At 39.4% G+C, this 23,130-nt stretch overlaps 1 protein-coding gene across 2 annotated transcripts in view; it reads right to left on the bottom strand.

Annotated features, from left to right (window-relative positions):
* Positions 1 to 23,130, bottom strand: part of ATRN (attractin) — a 189,437-nt gene that overhangs the window by 78,360 nt on the left and 87,947 nt on the right. For both annotated transcript variants that reach the window (XM_027559351.1, XM_027559350.1), the window contains exons 7-18: positions 22,191 to 22,281; positions 21,129 to 21,372; positions 20,680 to 20,863; positions 19,207 to 19,361; positions 16,043 to 16,127; positions 12,619 to 12,836; positions 10,231 to 10,352; positions 9,208 to 9,346; positions 7,490 to 7,680; positions 5,377 to 5,596; positions 2,830 to 3,015; positions 2,074 to 2,307 (exon numbers count right to left, since the gene is read on the bottom strand). In XM_027559351.1, the coding sequence (XP_027415152.1) occupies positions 2,074 to 2,307; positions 2,830 to 3,015; positions 5,377 to 5,596; positions 7,490 to 7,680; positions 9,208 to 9,346; positions 10,231 to 10,352; positions 12,619 to 12,836; positions 16,043 to 16,127; positions 19,207 to 19,361; positions 20,680 to 20,863; positions 21,129 to 21,372; positions 22,191 to 22,281 (2,069 nt within the window). The remainder of the gene's footprint in view (positions 1 to 2,073; positions 2,308 to 2,829; positions 3,016 to 5,376; positions 5,597 to 7,489; positions 7,681 to 9,207; positions 9,347 to 10,230; positions 10,353 to 12,618; positions 12,837 to 16,042; positions 16,128 to 19,206; positions 19,362 to 20,679; positions 20,864 to 21,128; positions 21,373 to 22,190; positions 22,282 to 23,130) is intronic.

Genomic DNA, 23,130 nt, shown 5'->3' with positions numbered 1-23,130 from the left:
GAAGGGAAGAAAGGGAAGGAGTGGGGAGAGGGGATAAAAGGGTAAAAGGAGGGAAGGAAGGAGGGAGGTAGATAGGCAGGCTGAATTTTTCCTTTTTTTCTTCTTGTCAAAGGAAAGAGGAGGCTTTCCTTCTCCCTATTCTTAAGAGCATTTCAGTAGGAAAATTTGCACTAAAAAAACCTCTGATTCCTTTGAAACATACGTAAATTTCTTTAAAACCTAAATAAGCCATAAGTCAGCATTACAAAGCAGACACGGTTTTTGTTAAGGGCTTAAGAGCCATCTCTTTGAAATGTAAACATCAAGCAAGCCAGCCACCTACCCTCTCTGTGTGGGAATGGATCCAAACTATAACCATCTGCTTGCGTCAATGATACAAGTTTGTTTTCCTTTTTGTTTTTTCCTTTGGGTAAAGGCAATTAACAAAGGTGGCCACCCCAATTACCAGGTAAATTCACAATAAACTAGGAAAGAATGTAGAGCAAACAGTGGTGTCAAATCCTCTCACACAAAGACAAGTTACCTTCATTTTGAGGACAAGTATAGAATGGACTGTATACGCTGGGATATTTAAAAGGATGGGATTTCTCTCTGTTGTATTTCATTAGTGGACTGCTGAAATGTGCACTACCATCTGGTTTAATGCTTACTCAGTAATAACACTTTCTTTCCTACATCGGTAGAGAGGAATTTCTGGGTTGGCAGGAGATTTTATTTTTAATTTTTCCCCTAACAATCATCACATCATATTTTTAAGTAAAAAAGAAAACTGCAGAACAACATATTATATGCATAGTATATCTCACAGTATTTTTTATTTAAAAAACTATAGATCTAAAGGTACATGTATTACTGTTAAAAGTTTTTCCTTCTATGAAGAACTAGAGATGAGGAAATGCCGGGCTGGATGAAGCACAAGCTGGAAATCAAGACTGCCAGGAGAAATATCAATAACCTCAGATACACAGATGACACCACCCTTATGACAGAAAGCGAAGAGGTACTAAAGAGCCTCTTGATAAAAGTGAAAGAGGAGAGTGATAAAGTTGTCTTAAAACTCAACATTCAAAAAACGAAGATCATGGCATCTGGTCCCACCAATTCATGGCAATAGATGAAGAAACAATGGACCGTGACAGATGATATTTTCTCCAAAATCACTGTGGATAGTGACTGCAGCCATGAAATTTAAGACGCTTGCTCCTTGGAAGAAAAGCTATGACCAATCTAGACAGCATATTAAAAAGCAGACACATTACTTTACTGACAAAGGTCCGTACAGTAAAAGCTATGGTCTTTCCAGCAGTTATGTATGGATGTGAGAGTTGGACCATAAAGAAGGTTGAGCATTGAAGAATTGATGCTTTTGAACTGTGGTGCTGGAGAAGACTCTTGAGAGTCCCTTGGACAGCAAAGAGATCAAACCAGTCAATTCTAAAAGAAATCAGTCCTGAATATTCATTGGAAGGACTGATGCTGAAGCTGAAGCTCCAATACTTTGGCCACCTGATGCGAAGAGCCGACTCACTAGAAAAGACCCTGATACTGGCAAAGACTGAAGGCAGGAGGAGAAAGGGATGACAGAGGAGATGGTTGGATGGCATCACCGACTTGATGGACATGTGTATGAGCAAGCTCCAGGAGTTGATGATGGACAGGGAAGCCTGGCATGCTGCAGTCCCTGGGGTTGCAAAGAGTCGGACACAACTGAGCAACTGAACTGAACTGAGAGATGAGGAATTATAGTTTTTATTTTATCTATATCTGTAGGACACAACTGAGCAACTGAATTGAACTGAGAGATGAGGAATTATAGTTTTTATTTTATCTATATCTGTAATAGCTAATTTTTATAATGAACACATTTCATTACTTTTATAATCAAAGTTAGCAAAACAATAGAAAATTCTTAGTATTTTCATTAATTAACAATATTTCTCATATGAAACAAATAGTTTCTTAAACGATCTCTTTTTTTTTTCCCCTTAAAGAAATCCATATAAATAATGTAGCTTTCAAGGCTTTATTCTTTGTAAGTAGGTAGTGAGATTTGGGACACAGAACACATCTTACCTGGACAATGAATGAAAGACCAGTTATATCTGCTGTCCTCCAGACACATGCTGGAATTGAGAAGAGGCTGTGGGTAGGAATTTCCTGTAGGGCCCTGAGAAGGCATCTTCACTGGTCCTTTATAGGAGCCCTCTATGCATTTCCCTTTGCCCGTATTGCTAGGATCAGTGCACCAGCCACAGCCTGGTTGCTCCAAGCAGTGACTACAGGTACAGTAGCCTGAACAATTTTCAGCTGTAAAAAAACATAAGTTACATGTAGACTTAGATTCATTGTATATTTAAATTATCTTTTTCTTTAAAAGATGAATCAACTGTTAGTCAAAATTCCTATTCTGTGATTGTTCAAATGATATAATAAAATTTTAAACAGCCCAATATTTTGTCCAACCTATAATAGAGACTCCTGTCTTCTCTCGCAATCCTAGGATATTGGAGGCAGAAGAGACTTTACAGACCATCTTCTGGAAAGCACTTACTTTATGAATTAGGAGATAAAGATGTGGAGACATTCCACAGATTGGGCAATATGATACTGAGATTCAGCAAGTTATTTCTGTACTCTGTGATCTATTCTACAATTGTTTACTTGTGTCACTGTATTTGATTCTATATGCAGGTTCATATCAGGCAGCCTCTGGATAGACCTAAGCAGATGGTGAAGTCTGGTTTCATCCCCAGAAAGTTCAGAGGCTGACAGCACTGCCCTACACACAGTGTTGTCATCTACACTGCTTAGAGCTCACTTTTCACTCACGGGGGCAGCTGCTCATGGTATACCACTCCATACACTGGCCAAAAGGGAAGGAGGCCACGTAGGCATTGGAGTCCACGCACTGCTTCATGTTGCTGCACCACATGCACTCCGAGCTGCCGCTGGTACACTCCCCACAGGCTGTCCGCAAGGCACAAGGGGTCCGACACTGCTTGGCACTGTGGTTAGCTGGGAAGTGAATCCAAGAGAGACATTTAAAGCTCCCACCATGTCAGCTAAGGTCAAAGGCTTTGCAGTTTGGTTGTGACCCACTAATGTGTCATGAAGTCAATTCAGTGGGTTACATTAAACATAGAAGAAAACACAAAATCTTAGGGTCATCATGTACTGGTTAGTCATGTATATTTATACACTTGGGGGGAAAAACTGTTTTTATTTTCAAAGAAAAGGACAGATATGAGGGAACAAGCTAATTTTTCCATAAGAGAAGAGGTTCTAATATAGGAGACCCAAGATGAACTTCACAAGTTTTACTACCCACCTGAATCTGTAACATTATATCTCTGTATATTCTAGGGAAAGAAGAACCACAACATTCATTAACTTTACCAAAGCACCCAGAATCCAAAATGGCTGAAAAATTTCCCTGCAGGAAGGTTAAATAATAAATATTAATGTGACTCCACAGTGATCTGAATTCTCTTCCACATCCCTGCATTCCTCAGACAAATTATAATACCTTCCTAAAATGAGACCTGATGTCAATGGAGTCCAGCCTCCCACAAGCATCCACAAAATTCCAACTACTGCCTGTGAGATCCCCTGCAGGAGAAGGGCAATGGTCAAAGGCTTGTCTGTGTGCTGCACATGCCACCCGTGCCTGTCTTTATGAAACTGAGACGTGCCTAGAGCAAAGCTTCAAGCCTGTGCAGCAACTCCAAGTGGAGGCTCCTTCAGCACTCTCCTGCAGCGTTATTGCGCTGAAGGTTTGCTTTTCCTTCCTGTTGTTGTTCAGCGGCTAAGTCCTATCCGACTCTTTGTTACCCTATGGACTGCAGCACACCAGGCTTTCCTGTCCTTCACTATTTCCTGTAGTTTGCTCAAATTCATGTCCACTGAGTCGATGATGCTATCTAACCATCTCATTCTCTGCCACCCTCTTCTCCTACCCTCAATCTTTCCTAGCATGAGGGTCTTTCTCAATGAGTTGGCTCTTTGTATCAGGTGGCCAAAGTACTAGAGCTTCAGCATCAGTCCTGCCAATGAATACTCAGGATTTATTTCCTTTAGGATTGACTGCTTTGATCTCCTTGCTGTTCAAGGGACTCTCAAGAGTCTTCTCTAGCACTACAATTAGAAAGCATCAGTTCTTTGGCACTCAGCCTTCTTTATGGTCCAACTCTCACATCTGTACATGACTACTGGAAAAACCATAGCTTTGACTATATGGATCACTGTCGGCAAAGTGATGTCTCTGCTTTTTTTAATACACTGTCTAGGTTTGTCACTGCCTTCTTTCCAAGGAGCAAGTGTCTTCTAATTTCATGGCTGCAGTCACTATTCAAAGTGATCCTGGAGCCCAAAAAAATAAAATCTGTCTCTGCTTCCACTTTTTCCCCTTCCATTTGCCATGAAGTGATGGGACTAGATGGCATGATCTTAGTTTTTTTAATGTTGAATTTTAAGCCAGCTTTTTCATTCTCATCAAGAGGCTCTTTAGTTCCTCTTCACTTTCTGCCATTAGAGTGGTATCATCTGCATATCTGAGTTGACGTCAATATTTCTCCTGGCAATCTTGATTCCAGCTTGTGATTCATCCAGCCTGGCATTTCACATGATATACTCTGCATATAAGTTATATAAGTAGGATACAATATACAGCCTTGTTGTACTCCTTTCCCAATTTTGAACCAATTAGTTGTTTCATGTCTGGTTCTGTTGCCTCTTGACCCACAGGACTATACCAATTATTTTTCTCCCCACTGACACTATCTTTCTGTTCAGTATCCCTGCAGTGATCTGCTTGCTTTTCTGATTTTTTCTTTGGATTTTTTGTTCTATCTTCCACAGCATTTCTCTGCCAACACCTAGAAATATGCCTTTTGGATCAATTGTCAATACTTTTTGTGGTCAATAAACCAATCAATCTCACTGTTAAATAACAACATTCTAAATAACAATATTCTAATTAGCATATTGTTGTTTAGTTACTAAATTATGTATGACTCTTTTGTGACCCCATGTACAGAGTTCTTCTGTCCATGGGATTTTCCAGGCAAGAATACTGGAGTGGGTTGCCATTTCCTCTCCAGGGTATCTTACTGACCCAGGGATCGAACCTACATCTCCTGCACTACAGGCAGATTCTTTATTACTGAGCAACCAGGAAAATGCTAGTTATTTTTAGTTTTGTTAACAGCTCATACTACTTCCTTTTGCTTTAAAAATTTTGCATTATCCTCTGTTTCATATGCTTGAAATCAATACTCCACCTGTGTTTTCATGAAAACTTCACAACACTTAATTATGCCTCCTACAGTTTCTCTTTCAATGAATGTCCAGTAATGTATAATGCAACCATATACTTACCAGGCCTTTCACAGACACTACCATTGAGTGGATTGATGCAGGTTGCAGCCTTTAAGCCCCGAGTACTGGGTTCTGACAAGATCCCACAGAATCCAGCATCACTGGGCTCAGATGGCATCCACTGTAGTGAACTATTTGTGAACGGGGACATATCTTCCCAGCACCAATAGGACACATTGATCTTCCGAAGGCCAACCCATGGGGTTAAGGTGAACTTGGACTGTAGGCAAAACAGACTATGAATATAATCAATGTCTTGACCAAAACTAGCTTCTAGATAAAAACTATTAAGTTACATGTATCCAAAGGACACAGGAAAACCTCCTTATCTCAAATCAGTCATGGTAGATTAGTGCAGACCTTTATTTTTATGTTACTTATCATTCCTGGCACTTTAATATGGCCATTTTACAAAGGATAGAAAAGACATCAAAGAAAGATGTCAGAGAAGACATCAGAATTTTCACAGAGATTAACAGCAAAGTAATAATCAAGTTCCTAAATTTCTATACTCTATGACAAATGCTATGAAGAGATAGCCACCCCCAAGCTGGTTGAAATATCTATTTATAAATGAAATACCATATCAGTATGTATGAAACACTGGTTATATGCCTATTGTTATCTAAGCCTGTTTTGGGAGCTCTGGCTAGGTTAGATGATTGAAGATTCCCAGGTTCAGATGGGGAGGCAGAGCGTATTGGCTGTCAATAAATTTTATAGGGAATAATAGGTCAATGAATTCCTGGGAATTCATTCCAAGGAAAGTCTGTCTCTTGCTCTACTGAAATGTCCTTCTTGTTGCAGTTTAAAAAAAAAATTTGTACAAAGTTTAGCCCAGAAATAAAAGACATTTTAACTTTTGCTAGTTATAAAACAAAATGTACAGTATTTCCATTCTGGGGAGGAAAAAATAAACATAAATATTGTGTGCTCAGTCACACAGTCATGTCCAACTCTTTGCGACCCCACGAACTGTAGCCCATCAGGCTCTTTTGTCCATGGGATTTTCCAGGCAAGAATACTGGAGTGGGTTGCCATTTCCTTCTCCAGGGAAAATGCTTATTAAGGGACTTTAAAAACAGCAACAAAAACAACACCCTAAAGTTGTTACTTTTAGTTGCAGTGAGTGATATTTATTTACTTATAGGATTTGGTACTGATCTCTCATAAGGCCCAGCTACAGCAATTCCTTCCAATTCAGTCTGCACCAGTTATGCAAACTTACCTGCAGCTCACCCCTCAATCTCTGTATCTTTGATCAATGCACAGAGAGTCCAGCTCATTCCTTCTGTCTTCAGGAGTTACCTCTTTCTGTCTGTCAGCCTGCCTCTGTCCTAAAGGTTACAGCGCCCTTTCTTATTTTTCCAAACAAACCAGGGCTCTAAGTCAATTTATAGCTGTGGAAGCACATTACTTTAGTTGTCTCTCAACTGTCAATCTGATCACAAGACTATGAATTGTTGAAAGAGCACTATCTTGTGAGTATCAGTTAACTGAGGGTGGGACCACTGTTCTAGGACTCTGGACTAAATACACAAAATGTCATGTTGTATATCAACTACAAGCTGCCCAAGAGCAGTGGATGGACAGGAAGAGAACTTGAGGCCTTTCTGTGCTCAGAAACTTTTAATAAGAAGATGTCCTCTCCTTTTGGGCTGATCAGATCTAAGAAAGACCCACAGATGTCCATTTTTAGGATAATTAACATTAAATCATATTATACACTGTAATAATACCTGAAACCTGGTTTAATTCAACTCAGCTAATTAATAATAGCACCCACTTCCCCAATCCCAGCAGAAGCTAGGGATAAAACAGATATGAAATAGTCTACAGATATCACAGGATATGTGCATATGTCAACATGTTACTATTCAATATATACATAATTATTAATTTGTAATTTAATGAAATATGACTAATAAAAATGTGTTGGAAATTTCAAGATAAGAAAAGAATATATAATATTAAAGGAAGAGAATTTGACAGTGCAGTTCTACAGTCTATTACACTGCACTTACTCGCATTCCTCCTCCTGCCAAACATGTCACAGGTAAGCTGCAGTTATGCTCTTTGTAGAAAGATGGAAGTTCCAAGGATTTTAACTCACCATGCTCTGTGATGACTGCATGATTCGCAGCTGCTTAAGGACAAATTCTACCTTCTTCTGAGTTGTAAGAGAAGCCAAAAAGGCATTGTGGTTTCTGCAGGACAATTTTGCATTGTCATAAGTCTCCTTGGCAGTAGTAATTTTCAAACATGAGTTTCCAACCAAATGCCAGCCAATGCCACAGATATTTTCTTTATTAAAGAGGGGAGAGAAAACAAAGAGGTTTAGAAATCACACAAAATTACTTATATTACCACTTTGAGTCACTGGAAATCTAAATAATATTTTTGAGTTCAATTCTAGATACTTCATTTGGATGTGTTGAGTATATCAGACACATTACCAAGGATCAAATACAGAATAAAAAGAATTTTTTTAATGTTTATCAGTCTTATTTCCTGGACCTCAAATGCATATGCTGAGGTCAATCTTCCCATGTCTTAGACAAAAACATTTGTTTGATGACAGTGTTAAATTTATAAAGCATCTTTTGAAGAACAATTAGAAACAGACTAAAATCCTAAGTAAAAAGTAGAATATGCATTATTGAAAAGATGGGGTAGAAAACTGCAAGAACAGAAGTGAGTTGGTGAGTGAACAAGTCTACAAAAGACACACTGTTTTCACATCTAGTGGGAGGTAAACTCAAGTTACACAAAACATCCTAAAAGTGAGACGCAAAGAGTCTTTTGGGGAAGTAAGCCAAACCAGGGAAGTTTATCTGCTCTTGTGACCTTCCTGAACCCACAAAAAGAGCTGCTCAGAAGTTATACATGTTTCCTGGAAGACAGTGCATGAGCAAAGCAACTTCATTAGAACAACAGTACCCTGGAGATACTCTCAACAATGTTCATCAGCAGCCAGTGAGATGAAGGGAAAGTCACAGGAAAGGGATCATTTAAGAGAGATAAAGACTAGCTCCTCAAAGTGTGGCATCAGTGTCACTGCTTGTTGAAATGCAGATTCTAGGGCCCCACCACAAATCTGTGCCAGATTCTGGCTTCTGGAAAGACCCCAGGTACTTTGCTGTGTACTCAAGTTTGTGATGTAATGAGGTAAAGAACAAGAAGTCCACTCCAGCAAGCTGAATCAAGTACTTCCAAAGGACATTCAAAAGGGGCCCAGTAGAGCCCAGCTACCCTGTACTTCTATTGTACAGAGCCACAGCAGACCACCTCCTGGACTTCCTCGCTAAGCAAATATATCATAGAGTTTCAGCCATGGCTGGTTGGCTTCAGGCCCACAACTCATCATCCTGAATCTCAGAAGTGGTATAAATTGAGCTATCTGGGGCTGGGGTCATTTCAGGAAGTGCTGCTGAGAAGGGCATCTCTCCTTTCCTTCTTGTCAGAAGGTGAAACACAATTCATAAAGTACCCAGCAGACTGGCCACTGAGATTGCTGCCTTCTACTCCCAGGTTACCACTGCAGAGTGGGGTGGGGACAACAGAGCAGGCTCAATGATATGGAGTCAAGCTGTGATTCGATTCTCCACAGCAGCAGATGACGCTTCACTTGCTTTCAAAGGATGGTAGAAGTAAATACTTAAGAACTATATTTCTGCTTTAAAAAATAACAACCACAATAATGGAGTGGGGGATGAATGGATAAAATGAGTTCTCCCCTTTGGCTGGGTTCAGTCTAGGCTGCAGTATTGACAGTGTGTGCGTGTGAAGTCTTTGGACCCATCCACATCAAGATGCCTCTGCAATGCCTACCGGGCAGGGCGATGCACTCCTGATTCCGGGGCTCCCACTGGCAGTTCTGGTCCAGGGCACAGCTCCTGCAGCTGGTCTTCTTGTTACAATAATACATCGGGTTATCCTTGGGGCAATGATCATACTTGAAAATGGAGATCTAGAATACAATGGACAAAAGCTTTTCTCTTATATCCACAGAGAGAACTCATGGGGAGGGCAACTAGGATACTAAAAGCAACAAAGTCTAACTGAGGAAGCAAACTACAACAAACAGATAAACAAATAAGATGTAGGTGAAGCAGCACTGCAGTGGAAACATTATAGTGAAAAGTTCAAGGACATGCAAGGATCTGGCAAGGAAACAGTGCATTCTCTTAAACACCATGTTTCAACTGATGCATCTGTAAAATGTGAATGTTGAACTTGCTGCTTTTTAAATCATCTCTTAAACAGTATAAAAATTTTATATTTTATGAGATGTTTACTGACTGACAAAGAATGTCTTATAAACCATCAAAAATTATAAAAGTTGAGTCATTCTTTTTTTTGCCTTATAATCTAATAAAAATCATAAATGATAAGCATAAATTAGGCTGAGTCAAAATATAACGTAAGACAAGGAGATTTTGCAAAGGTCTATTATTTCCACACTTTATTTTGGCGGCTACACACCTGACTCACTTTCAGTTTCAGTCCATTTCTGCTCTCCAACCTAGCATGGGTAGAGGGAGCACGCCATTACAAGCTTCACACGAATCTAGCCCTCAGGTACAGCCATGCCTAGGGACTGGGGCATACTCAGAATAACAGTCTTGCCTTCTTCTAAAACACAAACATCAATCCTCCTGGCTAGTAGAACCTTTGCAATTTGGACATTTAGAGCATCTCTTACTAAAAGAAACTTGACTCAACAGTAAAATCCAAATCAACACTGAAGATTTCAAAAATAATTCTGGGCTAGTATTTATACCATACACACTAAAATCTATACCTAACCCCACTCGGGATTTTTCTATCCTCTGAAATCCCTGAGAAACTGACCTGGCCTTCTGTGCAGCTGTGGTTCGTAGGGACACAATGGTCATTGCACCACTGGCAGCCATTGGTGTTGGCTGTGCAGCTGTAACAATCCGTGAGCTGGTCACATCTGTCATGGTCAAAAACTGTGAAGACAAGGAAAACTCATCAACTGTGGCAGCTTCTTTTCAGAAAAGTCACAGTCCCTTACAGCTGATGTTGAGCACAATATGACACTGACGCAAAACAACCACCACAACAAAAAAGTAACAAGGGTTGAAAGTAAAATGAGGAGTGAAACTGGCAGGAAAATATATTGGTGTCTTCAGGTTTAAATAGCACTTAGAAATAAGTAAACAATATGAAGAAAAGCCATTTTGTACTCCACTCTCCCAACAAAAAGTACACAGAAGGTGAAAAACAACGATAGAATAATTCAACAATTAGGGAAATAGGTCTGGTTCTTTGAAGACTTTTCTTTCCAAGAAAGAAATCAACTAGCAATTCAATGAACACCAAGAGCTGCCCAGGAGCCAAAGAAAGAAGTACAGGGGACCAAGCCATTCCTCCTAGCTATAAAGGCAAGGCTGCTCTGGGTTCAGGAAGCAGGCAGCACACAGAACCCCAAAAAAGGCAATACACATATATGTAAGAAATTCTGGGTTACTACAGACCTGTTGATTTCCTACTGACCCTAGATGAGTCAAGGTCAGCAATGAAAGAGACGCTATACAACTTCTGCCTCATCTATTCAACCATTCATGGACATGGCACATGGTAGAATCCATGGACAAGAAAAGGCAGGAAGATCCCCTCACAAAGATCCCAGCAACCTGCTCCTGAGGCTGTTCTTCCTGCCCTTGTTACCACTCCACAGCCTGGGCCCACACAGAAAGCAGAGTAAACCAGGAAGGTGACACTGGAGACGAGTTCATAATGAATCATCTAAGGGAATTAAATACTATTTCCTATAAACCTGCACATTTAATTTGAACTTTTTAACATATGGTTAAAAAATAACCACTTCACTGCTTTTATCCCTTTTAGGACTAGCCCTAAAACGTTCTGGTTATCTTGGTTCTCTAGCACTCATGAGACCACCAATGAAGCTGGAAAGTTGACTGGATGTTCCTTACTGAGGATTTATGTTCAGTTTAATTTGGAACTTTCCAGGACAGTTGAAAGCTGCCTCTGTCCATCATAACTCACATAGTGACTACTATACCATGGTAACCCTAATAGCTAAGAAATTCAGTCAACACACTTTAAATAAACTGAAGTGAAAAAATAATTTGCAGAGACATTTTTTTTACTTTAAAAAGACTTTCTCACATATGACTTCACTGTACTGCACTGTGCTGTATGTCAGGAAAAAAAAAGGGTAATAAGAAGCTGAGTAGGTAAGGTGAAGAAAACTTGGACAATACAAGGGGTGGTTCTAGAAGCAGGGATCACTGTTCATCTTCAGCAACTGCCTGCCTTGCTATCACTGCTGCACTCAACTAGAGAGGTTAGAAAAGAATAATACTTTGCAAAGACAGTAACTCTACCTCTATCTATTAGAACAATCTACTTCAACATAGCATTTCTGGATTGGCCCTCTTAATCTTATCCTTAATGTCAGAACTGCATAATTCAATGTGGTAGCCACTAACCACATGTAGTTTTTATTTCTTTTTGGCTGCCCAGCATGCAGAATCTTAGTTCCCTGTTCAGAGATGTAACCCATGTCCCTTGTTGCAGAACAGCAGAGTCTTAACCACTAGATCGCCAGGGAAGTCCCCACATGTAGTTTTTAATTTAGTTAAAATATAAAAATTCATTTCTTCAGCCATACCAGTCTCATTCCAAGTGTTTGATAATCACAGGTAGCTAGTAGCTAACATATGGGGACAGTGCAGAGATAAACATCTAGGTTCTGAAGCTGGTAGAAGGGATTCCCTGGTGGTTCAGATGGTAAAGAGTTTGCCTGCAATGTGGAAGGCAAAGGTTCAATGGGTTGGGAAGATCCCCTGGAGAAGGAAATGACAACCCACTCCAGTATTCTTGAGCAGAAAATCCCATGGATGGAGGAGCCTGGCAGGCTACAGTCCATGGAGTTGCAAAGACTTGGACACGACTGAGTGAGTTCACTTTCCTTTTCCTCTGGAATAGGTATACAAAGTCTGTGCAATGCTAAAAATGTTTTTTCTTCATCATTAGCAAACAGCAGACATGGCATGTTCCCATCCACTATACAAATGTTTACAAACCAGTTTTCAAACATCCATAAAGCATTTGCCTATGTTATTACTGGAATAATTCTGGATAATAAAATGAACACTGAAAGTTCATATAGGTAAGTGCCTTCACAATTGAGATAAAATGAGATTTCAAATTAACTTCATGTTAAAAAGAGGAAAAAAAACATACTTCTTTTAGAAAAACATTCTGACTTTATCTTTTCTTGTGCTTCAGGTGCCAGCTCCCAGGAGACACACTGAGATGACCCTGTGTCCCACATACACCGAACACCAGGTCCTGCTGCGAGACAAGCAGCTTCACTCTGGTGTGCTTCACACTGTTCCGATGTGAATACTAGGATGTCACTGAGGAGGAGACTATTAAAACCACCAAATACATACATGGTTCTAAAAGAAAAAAAAAAAGAGAGAAAAAGAGTTTACTAGAAACCTACATAAACAAATGTATGATATACTTTTTATAATCTTTAGACAAACCTCACATATCAAAAGTCCTGTAAAAAATTATCTTTCAAGATCTCAAAAATCACTCTTATACCTTACCTCCCAAAGCCCAACCTTTCACAATGGCCTGTGCTTAGTCAGAACAGTTACAATAACCTATCTACTCTTCTGGCTGCTAGCATAGATAAAGGCTCTCTAATCAAAACTGTGTAATGAAAACAGACCATAAGAAAGAGATGAATGCATATAGAAATTTAATGCACAGTACAAGCTGTATTCTAATCAGTGGAACAGATGATTTCTCTTCCAACTCTGATATGCCATAATCTGCCAGGAAGTTTAGTACTAACCCACAATGAGGTATCAAGCAATTTCTTCTCACTGTGTCTCAATTTTCCCCAAATCAACAGAGGACTAATTAAAGCATAAAGATTCTGTGGCTGTATTTTTATTGTATCTGCAAACTGAAATATATTAGTAACCAAAAACAAACACCAGGTTTAATTTTTAACTTCATATTGGCTTACTTAGTATCACATTATGTAGTCTGGATTCAGAAGGCAATGGCACCCCACTCCAGTACTCCTGCCTGGAAAATCCCATGGATGGAAGAGCCTGGAAGGCTGCAGTTCATGGGGTTGCTGAGGGTCGGACACGACTGAGCAACTTCACTTTCACTTTTCACTTTCATGCATTGGAGAAGGAAATGGCAACCCACTCCAGTGTTCTTGCCTGGAGAATCCCAGGGTCGGGGGAGCCTGGTGGGCTGCCTTCTATGGGGTCGCACAGAATCGGACATGACTGAAGCGACTTAGCAGCAGCAGCAGTCTGGATTCAACTAGTCAATTTATTGCTTGAACCAAATAAGCACCATCTGCCTCCCAGTACCCCTGCTCCAGTACTCTTGCCTGGAAAATCCCATGGATGGAGGAGCCTGGTGGGCTGCAGTCCATGGGGTCACGAAGAGTCGGACATGACTGAGCGACTTCACTCTCACTTCTCACTTTCATGCATTGGAGGAGGAAAATGGCTACCCACTCCAGTGTTCTTGCCTGGAGAATCCCAGGGACAGGGGAGCCTGGTGGGCTGCTGTCTATGGGGTCACAAAGAGTTGGACACAACTGAAGCGACTTAGCAGCAGCAGCAGCAGCAGCAGCCTCCCAGTACAGCAGGTATTCTTAGCAATCCTGAATACTTCTGGTCACATCGGCCATGTGAAGGTAGGCAGAGTCCTCCAAAGACGCTTGGAGCAATGAACTGGAAAGAACTGCTGCATTTGCAGCAGTCTCAATGTCCCCAGCCCCCGCTTCTTCCTGCCTCCCTCAAAAACCACAAGAACAACAACTACGTGACGCACAGCTGGCCCAGTGCTGGTGCTCAGTTAAGGGAACCATCATTCAAAACATGTGACTATCTTGTGAATCAGAGTTTCTCCTTAGGTAAATTACTTCACAAAATTAAACTAACCATTATAGCAGAAATTAACACAACACTGTAAATCAACTATACTACAGTAAGAAAAATGTTGAAAAAATATTAAAATAGCTATGGTTTTTTTTCCTACATGACTCCCTTGTCATGCCCTCCAACCCTATGCATACACACAGAAACATATAGGCTCAAAAACTCCACTGGGATTATACAAAAATAAACACATTATAACCAATTTTTAAGCCATTTCCAATTTTGATTCATGGTTAAACTACATCTTATGATAAATTGTCAACTCTCTGAGTTCATATAAAACCTCCAAATATTTTGATAGAAAATCCACTTTTTTGCTAATTATCATTATGGTACTAATAGCTGCCATTTAGCAAATGCCTATTACCTGCCAAGTCCTATGCTAGGAAAACATATTAAACATGAAAAAAGCTGAGGCCAGGCACCCACAGGTTAAGATGATAACAAAATGTACCCACTGCTTTTCCAATGAAAAGCATCAACAGGCATTTACTAGAAAACTTTAAGGGTTTTCCTTACTGAGGCAATACATATTACAATTTAAGATAACATCTCAAATTACAATAAAAAAATCCTTCCACTCTAATCTATACTTATCAAATGTTTCTACTATAAAACCATATTTATTGCTAAGTTTCAACTAAGTGTTTACTTTGTGAAAGATGTCCCTTTTTCCAGTGTCTAAGTTTTATTCTTCCCTCACATCTCCAAGATAGGTTGCTTTCTTTTTATTTTATTTTTTTAAATTTTTATTATTTTAACAGCAAAACATTTTGTATTGGGGTACAGCAAATTAACAATGCTGTGATAGCTTCAGGTGATAGGTTGCTTTCTTATCTTCCCTCATCCAAGGTCAATTACCTCATCTAACTTGCATTATGACAAAAGAAAATTTGAAAACGAAGGGAATCCTAACATAATATACATAGGCATTATAGCATTTAAATAGTTTCAGGACTGATAAGGCTTATCAAGACTGATACGAATTTTAAAAGATGAAGTAAACAACAGTAATCATAACAGAAACAAAAATGAGAAAATTAACAACATGATTAGACTATTTTAACAAATAAAAATAAGGTACAAGTCACATAGCCACTTTGGAGCTCCTTTATAAGACAGATGCTTTTCCAGGGGCAGATTTATGAAGAGCTCTGAGATTCTGGGCCAGACACTTCCAAATGATGCAATGAAACACAGTGCAGACTTCAGATAATACAAAGACCTGAATTGTATGAACTGCCACAGACTTGATCTATATGAAGCACCAGAATCTCCCACTTCTGTTCCCATAACTAAGTTTTTTTTTGAAGTGCCCTCTTTTTTAAAATCTTTCTTCACCACTCAGACAAAACACAAGAAATGCAACAACCTAAGCACCACAAATGATAGCAAATGGCAGAGGGTATAAGACAGTAACTGCACACAACTTTTGTTGTCCTATGCACTCAGACAACACCAAAGACAGCTTACTTCTAAAACCACATCAACAAACATGGCATTAAAAGTAATTCAAATCCACATCAAATATTTAAATATAAATCAGTAAATCCATACCTAATTCTGTGAAACACAAATGGGATAAAGTAATCCTGCAAATAATATGTAAGTTCAATATCACTTCACATTTTACTTCATTTTCATTTGAAACGTAAGAGAAAAGGAGCAAGCACTTCTTCAATTACCTGTTGTATAAGACCGCTGAGTGGCCAAATCTGTTGACATCATGGTGGAGATCAGGTCTGGGAAGCACTGACCATCGGTCACAATCTAGGAGCGAGAAAAACACTCTTCAGAAGGGACCATTATTCATAATCAATGGAGACTGGCATTTTCTTTGGGAAAGAAGACTGTAATAAACATAAACACAGCTCTCAGTTTTTCTTAGTCACACCATTATTTCTGAGTTAAAACTCAGCAACAATAGATCAGCAGGGCATGAAAAAAAGGTAGTACTCTACAGCAATTCTAATTAATGGATGCAATGAAGACTCAGCACAACCAAAATTCAATAAATAAATCTAATTAGTGAATGCACCCAACTTCCATCACATCCTTATCACTCACTCTGTTGCCCATCAGGATTATCCACTACAATGTATTCTAACAATCAAATTTTACATTTTTCAAAGCTTACATAAGTAAAGCATGTACATTCCATAATGATTTTCCACTCTATGTTGCTTTGCCCAAACTCAGCAACTAGAATAGGAAAATACAAGCAGAAAATTAAAACTACAATAATAATAATAATAACCAACTTTATCTAATTTTTAAAAGGTCCTTTCCTAGATCCCCCAGATTTACTTATTTTCCTTTGTTTCTGATCCAAGCTAATAACTTCTCTTCTGGACCTTAATACCAACTAGTGTTGTTGAACCATACCAACCTCTGACTCAATGTCTCCTACTCCCAGACACGCAGACTTCCACACTCACACTCAATCTAGACATTTATTCAGCCTTGACAACAAAAGCTTTCACTTCTCCCACCCAGCCTAAACTCTGTGGTGTTCCTCATATGCAGAACAGAGGCCATCAACTCCCACAAGCCTCCTGCTTCCTTCCCTAAAACCAGTGTGGCAGGAGCCCTTCCTCTTGTCCTGCTTGACTTTTACCACAGCATTTAAATATGTCCAAGGAGGCATTCAACTTACCCCTTTTCTTGCCTTCACAGACAAGGGTTTTTTTGTTTGTTTGTTTTTAAGTGAAATGTTTTAAAACATTTCAGATGTTTTAAACTGCTGTGTTTATCTCAACATGCATTACTTCTCAACTTTCTATAATGTGGATCTTTCCTGTGTCTAGAAGGTAATAAATGACCTCTTGGTTGTGAAATCTCAAAGACTCTTCAGTCTTTATTTTACTTCATCCCTCTGTGTGTGTGTTGGTCGCTCAGTGATGTCTGACTCTTTGCAACCCCAGGACTGTAGCCCACCAGGCTCCTCTGTCCATGGGATTCTCCAGGCAAGAATACTGGAGTGGGTTACCATTTCCATCTCCAGAGGATCTTCCCGACCCAGGGATTGAACCCAGGTCTTCTGCATTGCAGGTGGATGCTTTACCCTCTGAGCTAATAGGGAAGTCATCCCTCTGTAGTCACTGGTAACTGCTTCCTCACAGGTCCCCAGTCTTGCCTCACGTGTGTCCTACTTTTCCAACGTGCTTTCGTGGTCTCCACTCTCTTTCAGGCTTCTTTATGGATCTATCCCTTGCTTCTTTGCTTGTTCCTGATGACACATGCTCCCTAGAGAAAGTTCATCCTCTCCTACATTTTCCCCACTGATTTCTGTACCTCTCTGTCCCACAGTCACCTCCAGTTGAACATGCTCTCAAATTCAATTTACTCACTTCCTCCCAGATTCTGTCCTTCTAGTTCCAGTCTTGAGGGGAAAAAAAAAAACAACCATCTACTATGGCCCACACCAGATCAGACAAGGATGTTGTCACTGCTTTCAAAACACAGATTCCTAGTAATTCTCAAACCCATTTGTCTTTTTATCCTCACTGTTACTTCCACAGCCTTGGCTCAAACCCTCCTAAGAACTTTTATCAACAGCCTTGTTACACATCTTACCCCTCCCCAACTACTCATCACAATGCTACGCAGAGATCTCCCTCAGACACAAATACAGTTCTGTTACCTCTTCTTTAAGATTCTTCAAAAAGCATAAACCCTTCAGCACGACACAGCGAGTCCCTCAAGTTCTGACCATACAGCTGCTTGCTTCTAGCTCTGGTTGAAGCAACTCTTCTCTGATGTGCTGCTAGGATACAGCTAGAACTAACTATTCAGAGGCCCCAAATTATGCAGCATAGTCTATTAACACCTCTGTGTCTCTACACATAGGGTTCCTTTGACTGAGAAGTGCTACCTAACCTGGTCCAGCTGACTTCCCAGTGTTCTTAGGACCCAGCTTGCAAGGCCCTTCTCAAGAAGGCTTTCCCTACCATGTGTAAAATAGATAGCTAGTGGAAAGCTGCTGTATAGCACAGAGAGCTCAGCTCAGTGCTCTGTGATGACCTAGAGGAGTGGGAGGAGGGGGCCAGGGAGGCTCAAGAGAGAGGGGATATATGTATACATATAGCTGATTCACACTGTTGTACAGCAGGAACTAACACAACATTGTAGAAAAATCATACCCCAATTTAAAAAAAAAAAAAAAAAGAAGACTTTCCCTGATTGCAACCCTTATACCTAGGAGTTATGGGATGTTCACAGGCGCTCTCATACGTTCTTCTCAGGCAAATAACACCCTAAATTGCAGTGATGGTGTCTGCTTGATTCTCTGCTTTCCCCACCATGAGGCTAAGGACTGTAACTTATTCCCTTTACAATCCCCAATGTACAAGCTCAGTGGCTTGTACTTAAATGTCTGTTAAAAAAGAACATCTGATGATAGTTACACAAAAGAATTTCTAATATTTGTTTTCCATGAACCAATATTGCCCTCTTCTGGTCAATACAATTACCACACCAAATATTTAAAACATGCCTGTCCAAGTATTACATCAAGCATGTGTGAAAACAGTTTCAAGGGAATGAATAACGCTAGACTTAAACCAACTCAACACAATGCTGGTGGTCACAATGACATAATACACTATATAAGGCTTTTATTTATAACACAAGAGAGCCCAATCACCCCAACCCATCAAAGGAGGGACTTTAAAAGAATCTGATAGAGAAGTAATGCTTTTTAATATATTACGATCAGTCAATTTAACATAAAAAATTCCATTTGGACCTCTTTCAAACAGCTTGACCACTTTGCAGATATTTTCTGTTTTAAAATGCAGGTTATGGATAAAAAAGATTCTTGAAGCTAAAATGGCTTTGGGAAACTTACCAATGTCATAAGCCATGAAATCTGAAGAGAAGCATTTGGCCCCATGGCTCATGGACGTGTCATTGTGTGTGTTTCCTCCAAACACCAGCATGGTTCCACTCACTATCACAGCTGTGTGCAAGTAACGGAAAAATCGGCTGTCCTTAAGAATGGTCCTTTTGAGTTTATTTAAAAATAATAAATACAAGGTTAGTTCTTTAGAATGTTTATCATCTATTTGTTAATACAAACATAACGATTTTCTTAACTTCAGATCCAAATGTGCAAATACTTTTACATCTTTCTCTGGATATAAGTAACTTTCTCAATAATAAACATGTAAAATCAAAAGATGTAGGAGAATTTTGACTCAAACTATGTTGAGTCTTAAAAATATTCATACCCTATCTCTCTATAATTGTAGTTTCTGAGTAGAAATCATGTGAAATATAGATGGAAGCTTACATACAATCTTTATGAATAAGACAAGAGCTAGAAACCAAAACTTTCAACTGTGTAGGCTCAGTATACCCACATGATGGAGTATTACACAGTCACTAAAAATAACAATTTTAATGATAGATAATATACAATGTAACCATGCTGCTGCTGCTAAGTCGCTGCAGTCGTGTCCGACTCTGTGCGACCCCATAGACAGCAGCCCACCAGGCCCCGCCGTCCCTGGGATTCTCCAGGCAAGAACACTGGAGGGGGTTGCCATTTCCTTCTCCAATGCATGAAAGTGAAAAGTGAAAGTGAAGTCGCTCAGTCATGTCCGACTCCTAGCGACCCCATGGACTGCAGCCCACCAGGCTCCTCCGTCCATGGGATTTTCCAGGCAAGAGCACTGGAGTGGGCTGCCATTGCCTTCTCTGCAATGTAACCATAGTGGGGTCTCAAATATGTAAGGAAATACAAAAAGCAGAGAAACTATTGCTTTATAATTATTTCATAACTCAAATTTGCCATATATTTATTAAGATTAGCATACTTTGTATAGACCAAAACAGAGTAAAATGAGGCGAGCTCTAATCTTTTGGGTACTGAGGCCATCTCTGTTTGATGATTTCATGGAATGATGCTAATAACTGACCCCAATGATAATATTTTAGTCATCAAAAAAAGGTTAAAAAGCAAACAAGTACAACAGTGTGCATAAAACTCAGCAATGTAGAACAGTTTCTTCCTTAGGACTCTGAAGAACTAAAATTTTACAGTGGTACTGAGTGTATGGAAATGGTAAAACAAAACACAAAACACAAGGTTCTAATCAACTTAACTACAAAATTATAGATACTACTACTTTATCACTTTCTGCTTATTTCACAACTTATAGATACTACTACTTATCACCTTCTGCTTGTTTCACAATTTCTCTGATTACAGTGATGAAGAGAAGTATCAGAAACGCTTGAAAACAAAACTGGAACACAATTTTCCCAAAAATTGACAGAATTCACATCCTAAAGTTAAAGCTCAAGAAAAAGCACCCACCACATCTGGGTGTCCACATCATATCTGTAGAGATCATCTGCAAGCCGGTATTTATTGGCACTGAAAGCCTTGTAGCCTCCGTGAATATACAGGGCCTTGGTCCTATCATCATAGACACTGCTATGGCCGTAGCCGCCTTGGACAAGGGCACCCTGAGTGTGTAATATACTCCATGTGTTCTTATCTGGAAAGAGCAAACAGTTCAAGGCAAATGTTGCAGGATCCTCCTCTCAAATACTTAAAATTACCAATTAGCTTAAGATAGAAGATATTTCGGGAAACTTGATACACATAACTTTCTTTAATCATTTTTAAAGGAAGGTCACCTAAAACTTAATACAAATCCAGGTGGCCAAACATCTTTGGCTCCCTGACAAATTGACAGTAACAAATACATACTACTTTAAATTTGACATTCAAAAAATATTCACTGAGAAAAATATACCTACCCAAGTCATATTCCTGCACGCTGCTTATATATCCATAGAGAGGGCAGTGACCAAAGATAACCAGCATGACCACTCGGCCATTTTTCAACGTGACAATGTGCGCCGAGTGCCCAACCACTGCATACTGCTCCTTTGCTTTGGGGGACAACAACACCCATGATTCATTATGAATATGAAACACTCTCAACTCATTGGTCACATTCCCTGTTGAATCAATTTTTCCTCCATACATGTAAATTTTATCCTGGGGAAAGAATGTAAACAAAATTCTAAAAAATATCAAAAGGATCAATTCTAAACACAGAGAAGTGAACAGTTCAAAACCTCAATATTATTCTTAGCTTAAAAAGTGTTAGTGAAAAGCACCTTTCAGTGAAAGAACAAAATAAACCATAATTTTTATCCCTAATACTTGGCCACTTTTCTTGGATTTCCTCATACAAGATTTTTTACAATATAAAATGATTTGGAAAAACAAAGTTGAAATAAACTACAAAACAGGGAAATGAAAATGACTATTCAACTACATTGTAATTCTTGGCTAAACTTGCTAATGAATGTAAAAGCTAATCTACACTAAGTTAATTATTAATCATTTAGTACCATACTCATAATATCCCAGTTTGACTTATGAATGCATTTAAATCTCTTAGGTTAGAGTCAACTTTAACCAATTATATACCCCTCAAATATTAAAGCTTTCCCCTAATTAAAACCAACAATGAAGTCAAAATCAGAGAAAGCAGAACGGTGGTTATCAGGGGTTAAGAGGGAGGAGGAAATGGGGAATTACTGTTAAGTGAGCATGGAATTGCAATTTCATAAGATCAAAAGAATTACAAAGACTGATGGTGATGAGGACTCCAACATTATGAGTGAAGTTACTATCACTGAATTGTACACTTAAAAATGGCTAAGATGGTAAATTTTGTTATGCCGTTTACCACAATAAAAAATATTAGGGAAAAAATCCAACATTAAAAGCTGTCAATCCCATAATATGATAAAAGTAACTACGGAAGAGTTGAGTTTCTAGCTTAGTACAGAGTGGAGACGTTTTACCTGGTATAATGCTAAAGAATGGCCATATCTAACAACCACACTGTTCACAGAACGGTTCAGTGCAAGCCACTCCCTAGAAGCAAGGTCATACCTACAAAACAAACAGATCATATTTTCACCCAAACAAGGAAACAGAACATCTTGGAGTCTTTATTTGTAACCTAATCCACTTTGGAGATGCTCGTTAAATCTACGATGGATGCAGGCAGGTACCTGAGCAAACAAACCTAGTATCTGGGCCTATTAGGCGTTTGAGAACTCAGGAAGGGGCAGCGGGGCTACACTGTCTGTGAACGAAAAAGAAAACCAACTGAATTTTCTAGTGTTTCCTGAAAACTTCTATACACTAGATCACTTGCAGGTTGCATTATTTAGTCAAGGGACTTTAATTACTATAACTTTTCTTTCATTTAACCATATAAAAATAAGTGAAAGTTACTCAGTGGTGTCCAACTCTTTGAGACTCCATGGACTATACAGTCCATGGAATTCTCCAGGCCAGAATACTGGAGTGGGTAGCCTTTCCCTTCTCCAAAAGACCTTCCCAACCCAGGGATCGGACCCAGGTCTCCCGCATTGCAAGTGGCTTCTTTACCAGCTGAGCCACAAGGGAAGCCCAAGAATACTAGAGTGGGTAGCCTATCCCTTCTCCAGCAGATCTTTTGACCCAGGAATCAAACCAGGGTCTCCTGCATTGCAGGCAGATTCTTTACCAACTGAGCTATCAGGGAAGCCCCATATAAAAGTAAAGACATACACTGAAAAAGGGATGACAACTAGGTTTAAAAAAATTCCTATCCTTTCCTTTTCTTTGCCTTATATTAAAAAAAATTTTTTTATTGGTGGATAATCACTTTACAATGTTGTGTTGGTTTCTGCCATATAACAACACAAATCAGCCATAAGTATATGTATGTCCCCTCCCTCTGGAACCTCCCTC

Source organism: Bos indicus x Bos taurus, chromosome 13 (assembly GCF_003369695.1).
Source record: "Bos indicus x Bos taurus breed Angus x Brahman F1 hybrid chromosome 13, Bos_hybrid_MaternalHap_v2.0, whole genome shotgun sequence".
Classification (NCBI taxonomy): domain Eukaryota; kingdom Metazoa; phylum Chordata; class Mammalia; order Artiodactyla; family Bovidae; genus Bos; species Bos indicus x Bos taurus.
This window is presented reverse-complemented; position numbering and strand designations above follow the sequence as displayed.